At 44.4% G+C, this 12410-nt stretch overlaps 1 protein-coding gene across 3 annotated transcripts in view; it reads right to left on the bottom strand.

Annotated features, from left to right (window-relative positions):
• The window catches only part of Ints9 (integrator complex subunit 9), an 80383-nt gene that overhangs the window by 16922 nt on the left and 51051 nt on the right, over nucleotides 1–12410 (bottom strand). For all 3 annotated transcript variants that reach the window (XM_075949431.1, XM_075949434.1, XM_075949433.1), the window contains 2 exons: nucleotides 3591–3702; nucleotides 1565–1745 (listed from right to left, as the gene is read on the bottom strand). In XM_075949431.1, coding sequence (XP_075805546.1) covers nucleotides 1565–1745; nucleotides 3591–3702 — 293 coding nt within the window. The remainder of the gene's footprint in view (nucleotides 1–1564; nucleotides 1746–3590; nucleotides 3703–12410) is intronic.

The following is a 12410-nucleotide window of genomic DNA, read 5'->3' as shown; positions in this document are numbered from 1 at the left end:
AACCTCTGATCCTCCTGCTCAGCCTCCTGAGTGCTGGGAATACAAGCAAATGCTGGTCTTCCCAAAGATTTCATAATAAAAAATTAAATGTTTCCTGCTACACAAGCACTGCACTCCTGAGCTACCACCCCTTTAGGAAAACAAAAGCAGATGAAATAGTCACAGGTGGCAAGGCGCTGCCTCCAAAGTGTCACCTACTCAGCATGACTGCTAGATGCTGAGAGCGGGTTTACTCTGACCATGGTGCTGCAGGCTCAGGGCCTATTGTTTTCTGTCATCCCCCTGCCCAACAGCAAACATGGATCACCCACTTACGAGCTAACAAAACCACAGAAGGACCCTACAGCACTCTCATCCCTGTGCTCTGGGTGACAGCCATACTTGCAGCCACAGGCCTGGTGAGATGGGTGCACTGCCTGCTGTGCCTTCAGGGCTGGACCCAGAGTGTGCCGCAATATTTTTATTGGGGATCTGGATGAAAACAAATTTCTAGCACCCTGATTCAGTCTACAAATAATTCTTAGGGCACCCTATGTGGGGAAGAGACCTATGTGTAAAGGGTAAAAATCAGTGAGGACCAACAATAAGGAACAGTCCTACCCGCCAAGATGAGCAGTGTCAATTCAGTGGGAAGGAAACCCCCATACTAAAGCTGGGGTGGGGCAAGGGACATACATAATATTGATATGTTATGACAGAGGAATGTAAAAATTCTGTTCTCAGCCAGCAGTAGTGTACGCCTTTAATCCCAGCACTCGAGATTGAGTTTGAGGCCAGCCTGGTCTACAGAGCAAGCTCCAGGACAGCCAGGACTACACAGAGAAACCCTGTCTTGAAAAAAAAACAAAACTACCCCCAACTCCCCAAAAATTCTGTTTTCAGTGAGAAACTTAGTAAATGCTGTGTCCATTTGGCCACCATATTACTAAAAATGATTGGACATACTCTACTGTGTGTCTCATGGTTCCAGAATATTTAGAAATAATAAGTACATTGTAACAGTAACTACTACTTCCATCTCCCTCTTTTTGGCCAGGGGAGTTAAGACTCAAACTTACCATACACCACGAGGGTTCAGTAACCTCATGATGTCTAAGTATCTGCCCTAGGATTTGATCAGATTCCTGATATGATAAAACACGACTTTGGTAAATGGGCTATGGAAATAAAATAAAAATGTAGCGTTTCTTATCAGATATAGTTAATTAACTCCAACAAGGTGAAGATCTTTCAGAATGGAACTTCTCTTTGTAGTAGGTAGGAAAGTAAGCAATGGTTGTTTTGAGGCCAGAGTAATTTAAGCCGCTTTCATTCTCTCCTTGGTATGCATCTAAACTCTAGCAGTATAAGGGATTTGACTTTTAGTAGTTCAGTCTTTTGATCAGATAGACAGGCAGGCATGAGCGCGTGCGCACACACACACACCATACACACACAGGCACATACACACAGGCACACACACACATACACACACACTTTCCAGAACTCTAAGACATCACGATTATTTTTACTCTTACTGACTAAATATACTGAAGTAGAACTCAGAGACAGGACGCTGACATACCATTCAGCAAAAATCTGGGAAAACTCCAGTGAACTGTTGGCCACAGGGGAGATGAAGTAGAAGGGGATGCTGGAGAGGCCGGCTGAGTCAATGTACTGATACAGGCACTCCAGGAGGTCGTAGATCACCCCCGACGGGTAGCAGGGAACCAGCACGTTCCCTCCGTTCCGGACCGTCAGAGCTAGAACAGTTGAGGAAGGAGAAGACGGTACCAAACAGACAGTGTTAGGAAGGGCGAATGCAGCCTTTAAAACAGCAATTACATTTCTTCTGTTTTCTTATGTCTGATTTTGTTTATTTTTGAGACAAGTTCTTGTTAGGTAGCTTTTGTCAGACCAAGGAAAACTCCAGTTCCCAAAACTCTGAAAGGGAGTCCAAATATCCAGAAACGAGCTCCACCTGGACTGCAGGAGGATTTCGGACAGTTAGACAAAAGCCAACATTCCTCAGGCACTGGTGAAACCAGTTCCCGTGAACTAAAGGAGTCATTTCCCTTACCAACCTGTGGCACCAGGCTCCTTCAGTATCGCCGTACCTATTACACTCTGCAAAGTTCCGGCTAGTAGCACCCCGGCCCTTCTGGCCATGTCCCCACCCTAAACTTCCTTTCCCTCTGCACAGCTACTCTCTCTCTTTATGACCCCGCTATTCTCGCTCTCCTCTCTCTCTCAGCCTTCCTGCCACAGCCTGTTCTTATGATCCACGCCTTTACATCATCTACTTCTGCGGAGAAGCAGACATCAGGGCAATGCAGGGTTGAAGGTTGATGTTCTCATCACTGTCTCTGGGCACACAGTGTGGTTTTTTTTTTTTTCTGTCTCAGGGCTGTGAGACAAATGCTCACTGCCTAAGTCACCCAACTGTTAGATCCAAAGGAAACTCCAGTCCCCAAACTCTAAAAGGCAGTACAGATATCCAGAAATGAGCTCAATCTGGACAATAGGGGGATTTCTGGTGGCTGTGAAACCGGTTCCCATCTACCAAATGGAGTCATTTCCTTTACTTCTGGCAGAAGGGACACATGGCTACTGTGGCGTCTATTGGCATATCAAAGTCCATGCTGGCCTCCAGGCTCCCTCAGTATCACAAGTACCCGTTACACATTTCAGAGTCTATGTTAGCACCCTGGCCCTTCTCACCTCCTCTTCCACCTTAAGCACCCTTCACCTCCTAGGCTCCCCCACCCCTCGCTGTTCCTGCTTCTCTCACACTGTGTTCTCTCTGTTCTCCCCTCTCTCACAGACAGTTCTGTCCATGTTCAGTCTACTTCTTTTTCTCTCTCCTCTGGACTCTTCCAGATGCCTCTTGCTACTCTTTCTCTCATATCTACAATAAAAGCCTTCCCCTTGACCGTTTATGAGGTGGTCACATTGTCAGTTTGTACCCCAATGATGACACTTTGTCGTAGCAGCCTGCACAGACATAGACAGGAGCCACCCTTCTTTCCTAAGACAGGAATGGGATTGCAAGATTTCACTGACAATTTTACCAAGGGGAAAAAATGTTTTCCAGACAGAAACCATCCCTAGGGCTTTCAATTCAGTCTTTTCCCAAAAGAAGGAAAAATAAAAGCAACCAAACATCAGCGAGAACAATTCCATGCATCCATCTTCTCACTGGTGTGAATTTCAAGTGAGAGTCATTGCTGGGCTAGTATTTGCAAAGCAGCGTGAGGGGGTGTGACTCTCCCGCTGCGATGTATGAGCTCGCATCTCCTGCCATACCCACCACAGGAAGGGGTTAGCCAACACGGTCTGTGAGAGAATGCCGACTATGTTTCTAGAAGCTGCTACCAATTCGGATATATGGCTGTACAACTCTTAGCACATTTTCAGATTTACAATCCTTAGGAATGGCTCCTTTGGCCAACAGTGCATTTCAAGGAGGAACCTAGGGGTGGAAGTCAGTGAGAGCAGGGAGGCTTCAAAGAGACACCAGAGGGCAGGACTGGAGGAAAAGGGTGAAGCTCAAATGAGAAATAAGCCTAGGATGCAGACCCCAAGATCAGTCTTGAGAAGTCCCTTACCAAGGTTGCTGCAGAACTCGCCCACCATGCCGTCGGGGTTGGCAGTGGGGATCTGCGTCAGCCCTGTGAGAACCAGAACATCGCTATTTTTGAGAGAAGCTTGGTCCATGGGCTGAAAGACAAAAGAAAGCGACTGTCATCTACAAGGAGCAAAGGGACAAGATCAAATGCTTCCCTTGTGGGTCTAGTCCAGCAGCAAGTTCTCCCACAGCGAAAGCTTAGCAGCTCCGGAGTTAGCAACAATCTGCCATGACTGGGTGGTCTCACTTCACATCCACCGTTACAGAACTAGACATTTAAGATCACCTTTTCCCTGTCAGCCACAGGAAAGGCCTCCTGTTTCCAGTGCTCCCTCTTGAGAATGACATGCACATGCCTTCCACATGGATCAGGGTCGCCAGAAGGTGTGCTAGAGAACCGCTGAGCTCATTTCTACAGTTTCTGGTTTGTTCCCAGGCAGGGCCTGAGAATCTGCATTTCTAGCAAGTTTCTGGAAAATGCTTCTGTTTGACTGGGAATCACATCTGCACTAAATAACCACCTTCTCAGAATAATTGCTAAGGAGACAAGCACATGTCATGGGAAGACAGAGGCAAGGTCGTTCACCTGTGTAGCAAGGGTTGGAGGAACCAGAAAGAACACTGGGTTAGCACTCATGCCTGTTCCCAATTCCTCAACTAGTCCTACCTATGACCTTGAGCAAGCTTTGAACTCGATTTCCTGTGACCACCTCCTTCAGCTGACTCTTGAGTCGAGGCGGCTCACACACTCTATCTGCACATCACATGCCATTCTCTATGATGTTGGCAATTACTCTTACCTACTATCACTTAAACTGTGATTATTTTCAGAGCACTTAAAATATTCTGCTTTTCTGCATAAATTAGGATTTGACTGTAAACAAAGGTATAAGAACCGAGAGGCCAGAGAGTCTTCAAATGTATTCCTCTTGTGACTATCTGCCCGAAAAAGTGCAGGCCCGCACACTTTATGAAGATATCTTATTCTTCCTTTTGCAGAGCAGCCCAGCAAAGCCCCAAATCTAGACTGTCAACTCCAAGAATCCATAACTCTTGAGAGCTTCTCCTTTGAGTATCAAAGTATGGAGGGAGACATGGGCTTCTTTATTTCATGAAGTAACAAGGTATGGCCCTGTTACAAACTGCTCATACATAACCCAGAAGAAATTCTTTAACTGGGCAGAGAGAGCTCAGTGCTGAACAGGCAGTAAGAGACTTGGTTCCTCTCTGCAGGTATTTACGAATGCATCTAACAGCTTTTCCTCTTCTTGGGCAGAACCTCTCAGATTCACCCCTATGTACTTCTGTTTCCACAAAAGGAAGTAAGTGTGCACGGGTAGGGGGCAAAATGGCTTTAGCAGAAGCGACACAATGAGCCTTGGACTGCTTCCTGTGTGTACCGGAAGGAAGCTACAATGGTGACAAGGGGACCCAGCAGTGTAGTAAATGACATATTTGGCTTAAGATAGCCAACTAAACTGACTGAGGTGGAGGAGGACCTCAGAGGGCCACCAGATTCCCTGAAATCGTGTATTTGATTCTATATGGCTCTGTAGATTTAAGTAGGTGGTCAGAAAGGGCCATGACCTCAAAAGTTTAAGAATGGCTGAACTAAAGAAAACAAAATGCGGAGTGAACTACTCTGACGTGACCTCTGAGCCTCAGCCATTATTATCTCCTTTAGAATATTAAAAACCCACAAACAAATGCAGGGTGGTGTTTAGTGTGAGCAGCCTGAGCTGGAATCATTACAAGACACTTGGCGGTCAGGTTTGCAGATGTTTGTAATCTCAGCCCTAAGCAGAGACAGCCTTACTGACTCCCAAGGCTCCAGGACAGACACAAGCTTAAAAGGCTTTACTGAAAGTCTCCACGCCCAGGTGACACTTCAAATATCTGTACTTCATCAAGATAAATGCATATATTACTGGTGTCAACAGCCACTTGATGAGTGCTTAAGGGGGAATATTTTGTTTAATCACAAAAAGAAAAACCTCCCTTGTTTAAGAATTAAAACTAGCTCACAGACTGATAGTTATAAACAGATGGAATAAAACAGTAAAAACTCCAAGTTTAGGGGGCTTGGAAAGACGGATCAGGGTTAGGAGCACTGGTTGCTCTTGCAGAGGAGTGGAGTTCAGTTCCCATCACCTACACAGTGACTCAAAATCATCCATAACTCCAGTTCTAGGGGATCTGATACCCTCCTCTGACTTCTGCAGGTATCAGGCGTGCATACGTTGCAGAGACATACATACACACAGGCAAAACATTTATATACATAAAAACAAAACAGTAAACCCCAAACTGCAAGCCTAGTTAGAACGGTTTTACTGTACTGGTCCTCTGCAGGGGAATATTATTTTCAGGTGTGCTGCTTTTGTTCATGCTGCATTTCTTTAACTCTGTGACGCTCTGATTCGTTACCTGTCTAAAACACCTGATGGTCTAATAAAGAGCTGAACAGCCAATAGTGAGGCAGGAGCAAGGCTATGAGGGCCTGGCAGGCGGGGAGGAGGACATGGGGCAGCCACTCAGCCACCCATGGGGTAAGAGTGAAAGTGAGACATACAGAAGTGAGAGAAGGAGAAAAGCCCAGAGGCAAAGGTAGTTAGGGTAAGTTAAGAAAAGTTGGCTAGAAACAAGCCAAGGGTGGGCATTCCTCTGTGTGATTTATTTGGGAGCTGGGTGGAGGGCCCCTCAAAAAGCCAAAAGAGAAAAAAAAAATCAAACAACATTTTGGTGCCTAACAGGGGCGCCAACTGTCCTCTTTTTAAATTGCTGCTGCCTTGTAAGCTACAGCTATTGTCAGCAACCGCCACTCTGCTGGCACCAGCGCAGTGTTGAAATTCTGTTCCCTCAGGCACCAACTCTTTCAAAGCTACAAATCTCTGTCCCTCTAAAGAACTCAAGACTCAAAGGCTGAGGTGGAATTCTGCTCCCCAAGTTTACCTCCTCGTGTCTCTCAAGAAGTTCTCGTGCGTCTCCTTGCCTCTCTTTAAAAGCCCTTCTCCACCGGGCTCCTCCCTACAACTTCCTGTCAGCTAGTTGCTGACGCAGCCTCCTGACCACAGGTAAATTTCATTTAATCAAACACATCTTTGCATCATTAAACAAATGTTCCACAGCATAAAAAAGTAACATACCTTAAAATAATATTCTACAACAGTCCTCTAACAATTAACTTTAATTTATAAGCACACATTCACTTATAAAACATCTTCATTCACATATATAATGCACACGGACCATATTCGCTTCTCCATGACCGCTTTTCCTTCCTCTTCCCTCCCAAAAGTCTCTTTCCCTTTCCACTTAACTTTTATTATTTTGTGTGTACAAGTGTGGTGGTGTATGTGTATATATACGTGTACACGTGCAGAGGCCAGCAGTAAAGAGACAGAGTATAACCGAGAAAATGCAGTAAAGGTCAGAGTGAATCCTATGAACAGGGCAGGCAATAAGAAGTCAGCAGCCTGAAACACAGAATGGCTTTTGGTGATAATACTTATAGAAGGCAAGAAGGCCAAAGGGGTAGGGAAAATACAGGAGGAGATTCCTAAGGTGAGGTAGTGAGTTCACTCTTAGCTGTGAAACAGGATCCAGGAAGTACAACGAAAGGAAGCCACAGTGCAGAAGACTAGATGATTGAAACACAGGAGAAACGGCAGCCTGGTCAAGGGAAAGTGAAAACAGAGGTCAGCAAGGATGCAGAGAAATCTGAAGGCCCTTTATACCTTAAAAATCATTCACAGGGCTGGAGAGATGGCTCAGAGGATAAGAGCACTAGCTGCTCTTCCAGAGGTCATGAGTTCAATTCCCAGCAACCACATGTGGCTCACAACCATCTGTAATGAGATCTGATGCCCTCTTCTGGCCTGTAGGCATACATGGAGGTAGAATGGTGCACACACACACACACACACACACACACACACACACACACACACACACAGTAAACCACAGATAATCCTATGGGAAAAAAAAGAAAAAAAACCCCAAAACCGTTCACAGCAGCATTGTTTGTCATAGCCAGAACCTGGAAACAACCTAAATGCCCCTCGACTGAAGAATGGATAAGGAAAATGTGGTATATTACACAATGGAATACTACACAGCAGGAAAAAAAACGGCACCTTGAAATTTGTAGGCAAATGAATGGAGCTAGAAAACATCATTTTGAGTGAGGTAACCCAGGCCCAGAAAGACATATTATTATAGTACTCACTCATAAGTGGTTTTTAAACATAAAGTAAAGAATACCAGCCTACAACTCACAATCCCAGAGAACCTAGACGACAATGAGGACCTTAAGAGAGACATACATAGATCTAATCTACATGGGAAGTAGAAAAAGACAAGATCTTCTGAGTAAATTGGGAGCATGGGGAACTTGGGAGAGGGTTGAAGGGGAGGGGAGAGGCAGGAAGGGGAGCAGAGAAAAATGTAGAGCTCAATAAAAATTAATAATGAAAACAATAAACAAACAAAAAAAAACCCAGATGGCAGAGAAGAAGGAACAAGTGAAAACAGTTAAGGACTTATTGCCTAGGAAAGAAAAAAAATACCCCCCAGACCATCAAGTACAACTCTGCCCCCCCAAAACCAATTCAAACCCCACCATTTCAAAACTCCCCAATTTCCTAGCTGCAGCCCTGGACTCCCACAGTGGACTTTTGGTCTTATAACAACATTCAGCTGCACTGTGGAGAAAAGCTCCTCCCTATCAGAACTTCTGCAAAGGTCACATCTACCATCTTGTCTTCCCTTGCCTTTTTAGACACTCCATTCCTAAGCCCTCGCTTAGGGAATAGCGTTGGCTCCTGAGGAGCCAATACACACACACACACACACACACACACACACACACACACACACACACACACACAGAGAGAGAGAGACAGAGAGAGAGAGACAGAGAGAGAGAGACAGAGAGAGAGAGACAGAGAGAGAGACAGAGACAGAGAGAGGGAGAGAGAGAGGAGAGAGAGACAAACAATGGAGACAGCCAAAGGAGAAAGACACAGATGCCAGCCTGTTGTGTTCCTCTCCTGGCTTCCTGGGGCCAAGTTAAGTGAGCCAGAAGCTCCAACAAATTCAGGGCCTGCTTGTACCTTTCTTGTGGCCCTAGTCAAAATTGTATGACATTTAACTTTCACCATGGAGCATCCACATCAAAGTAGTGAATTAAAAAAACAAAACAAACCAACAAACAACAAAACTTTTGAGAAAATCCAAAAGAAAAAATTGTCAATAATACAAAGTGAAACCAGGAAAATGAGTGGCTACTTTAAATCTGAACAACAGTTTTAAGGGCTTTAAAATTTAAAATATTTTCTTTAGATTTATGGGAGGAATGCACATTATGACAAGACCTCGAGAAAACAAAGCAAATATATGAACTCGATGTAAGTGCTCACAAGACATGAACTCACGAAGAGAATATGGCAGCTATCCATGCAACACAGCCCATTCAGCTAGAACAACAGCAGTCTTGTCATGTGCAGCGAAATGGAGGCAAATGGAACAGTACATTAGGAAATTAGCAGCTATAGAAACACAGAGAGCAAAGTACTCTGTGTTCTCTCTCATGTGCAGAAAGGAAAAAAAAACCCACACTCCACTCCCCCATCCCAAACCAAAGGAGGACAGTGATTAGAAGGCACTGGGAAGAGGGGTGGTGAGTGCGAGCCAACAATGGCTCAATATGATCAATATGCATTGCATGCATGTGTGGAAACAGCACGGTGAAATACATCAGTATGTACAATTAATTGTGCTAACAGCAACAAAACTGGGAAATAAAAAAAACCAAAAACCAATCCTGTCTAACCCAAGTTTAACCGGATAGAATAGACTAAAAAAACCAAAAACCAATCCTGTCTAACCCAAGTTTAACTGGGTATAATAGACTAAAATCAAAAATGCAGTAAAATACCATTGGGTGTTGAAGGAGTGATGACGGTAGAGGCCATTATAACCTATTTAAGATGAAGCACAAAGCACTGCATACCAAATTCCAACAGGAGAGTTAAATGGGGTAGAACAGAGTTAACCCTAATATAAGGAAGGAAGTTAAGGGCAGAACAGAGAACAAATATTCATGTACAGTCTACAGAGCACACGGTTATCTCAGACATTCTATAAGGAGCAGGCCTAAAAAAAAAAACCTCCTTCATAAATAGGTGTGGACCATGAACACACTCATCCAGGGATTATAAAAGTACCACCTTTAAACTTCACGACAAATCACCGGCTACCACCGCCTGTGTGAACAGTGGGACTGGAGACTTCCGCTCTAAGGGGAAGCAAGGGACACAAGAGCGGGGCTGCAGATGACACCATTGAAGGGTGCACTGGAGCCACACAGCTGGCATGGCTGCCGAGTAAGCGCTGGGAACCTGTGCCCTTCCTTCCTGCTCGGGATACTCTTCTTTGCTAGGGCCTCAGTTTTCTTCTCTCTTTCTACCCATACTTGCACAAGGCTGCTTTTCTTCCTTTCACAGCCTACTAGTAAAAATTTTCCTACTGGCCGATCTTTGGCCCTTGGCCTTTTATTTATACAATCAAAATAAGTATGATGATTCTCCAATTTGTTTCTACACTTGCCTTCAACCCAGGTTCCGGTCTTGTACTTCTACTAATATTGTCTCTGTTCACATCCATCATTATCTACAACCTACTTCTGAGACAGATGATCACCTTGCCAACTCCTTGTCAAATGCATTATCCTTATTCTCAATGTCACTCGTGCACAGAACCTTTTACTTCCATTTTTCCTCCCCTGAAGACAGTGGCCACCAGTAATTGCTCTCCATTTAAAAATATCATTGAAATTTGTCATGGTTTTGTGAGCATTTGTGTGCACTTGTGGCAGGGTGAGAGGTCAACCTGTGGGAGTCAGGTCTTTCTTTTTACCATATGGGTCCCAGGTATTGAACTCAGGTCATCAGACTTGGCAGTAGGCGCCATTACCTGGTGAGCCATCTTGTCACCCCAGCATTAAAGACTTGCCTATCTTTCCTTTCTTTTTTTTAGACAGGGTTTCTTTGTGTAGCCTTGGCTGTCCTGGAACTTACACTGTAGAATTATAGACCAGGCTCGCCTTGAACTCACAGATCCACCTGCCTCTGCCTCCCAACTGCTGATTAAAGGCATGTACTACCATTCTCCGGCTCAGCCTGTGTTTTCCCAAAGCCACCTCTCCACTCCCGCTGCTTCCAGTTTAGGCAGAAGTCTCGTACTCTTGTTTTAGAGACCACTGCAGCAGCTTGTGCTGTGTCTCTCTGCTCACAGGGGCTCCAATCAGGCAGGCCAGAGGACAGCAGACTTTCTGTGAAGCTTAACTTTAAATCTGCCGTCACAGCATATGCCGAGTTCTAAGCGATTCACAAACAGGTGTGTCTGTAACCCAATAAAACCTGGCTTATTTCATTAATTAATTTTCTCCCCAGAATAGGTGTGGGCCAGACACATCCCTGGCAGTTTCTTAACCTGTACAGTGGACCATCATGCGTTTCAAACTAAAACTTCTTTATTCCCACATATTCAATATAAAACCAACAATATGGGTGAAGGAAAAATCTATTTTTTTCCTTTGATACATATAGTACAGGTTGCCAACTAGAAATTAAACCAATTATTTAGGTATGTTGCTCATTATTCTCAAGACCTTATTTTCCCTTTAAATTTATGGCCCTTGTAAGGACAATTTACTGGAAATTACGTCAACTGTACTGTAAAGGTTTTGATCTAAGCAGGACAAATCAGAGCAGTTGGCAGCCAAGTCATCCTCTTGTCTTTTAGGGCAGAATACATCAAGAATGAAAGAAGCTGCCAATAAAAAAAATTTGATTCAATGAGGCAGATTATGATGACATTGATGGGATTTTGATCTCAGTAAGCGGGAAGGGCCCAGAATTCTGCTAGCTACAGGAAAACACAGGAACTTGTCTCCTGTAGACCTTGAGATAAAACTTGGTTATAAAAGAAGATATGAGTCAGGGGAGGTGGTATACCTGTCAGGACACTCTGGAGGTAGAGGCAGGAGGACAGAGTTCAAGGTCATCCTTAGCTGTCTGAGACCAGCCTGGGTCACAGGAGACCCTGTCCCCGCCCCAACAGAAAACATGAATGAACACTGCAGGCAGGTAGCAGCACCTAGTGTTTCATACAGGGCACAGAACTGTTTTCTCCTCTTTGAAAATGGAGTAAGATAATTGAGTTAGTCATTCTGTAAGGTGTATATGTATGCATACACATACAAATATCATGATTAAATCATCCATTTATCTGTCACAAATACAGCAAGTATTTCTAAAACATGAGGAGCAGAGCACAGGGAAAGCACATTTGAGACAGGAGGAGGTGGTTATGGCATCGCCCAAAGCTACTGTCAGGGAGAGGGCAGAACTACAAAGGAGGCAGAAGGGCCTGGGCTCCTGGTCTAAGCCTCAACTTCTGTTTATTATGCAGACAAAAAACATCGTAAGGTTACATTCATAAAGTAACCAATTCCAGGTAAAATGTGACAGGGACTCCCACAAGTTATCTGTATGTTCAGCATCTGACTACCTTATCTTGAGCACTCTTCCTTTACAACCACAAAAGAACCAGCGCTTAAAAAAAACAAACAGAAAGTTCTCTACAAAACCCGAAGATTAAATATTATATTCATAACAATGTTTATGTGTAACTTACTGCCAAATATACAATAGCTTCCCCTCCATGTTAAAATACAATGGGACACTTTTAATCCCAGCGCTTGGGAGACAGAGGCAGGTGGATCTCCGTCAGTTGA

This window comes from Microtus pennsylvanicus, chromosome 15 (genome assembly GCF_037038515.1).
Source record: "Microtus pennsylvanicus isolate mMicPen1 chromosome 15, mMicPen1.hap1, whole genome shotgun sequence".
Classification (NCBI taxonomy): domain Eukaryota; kingdom Metazoa; phylum Chordata; class Mammalia; order Rodentia; family Cricetidae; genus Microtus; species Microtus pennsylvanicus.
The sequence above is the reverse complement of the archived record's forward strand: the minus strand, read 5'-3'. Positions and strand labels throughout refer to the sequence as shown.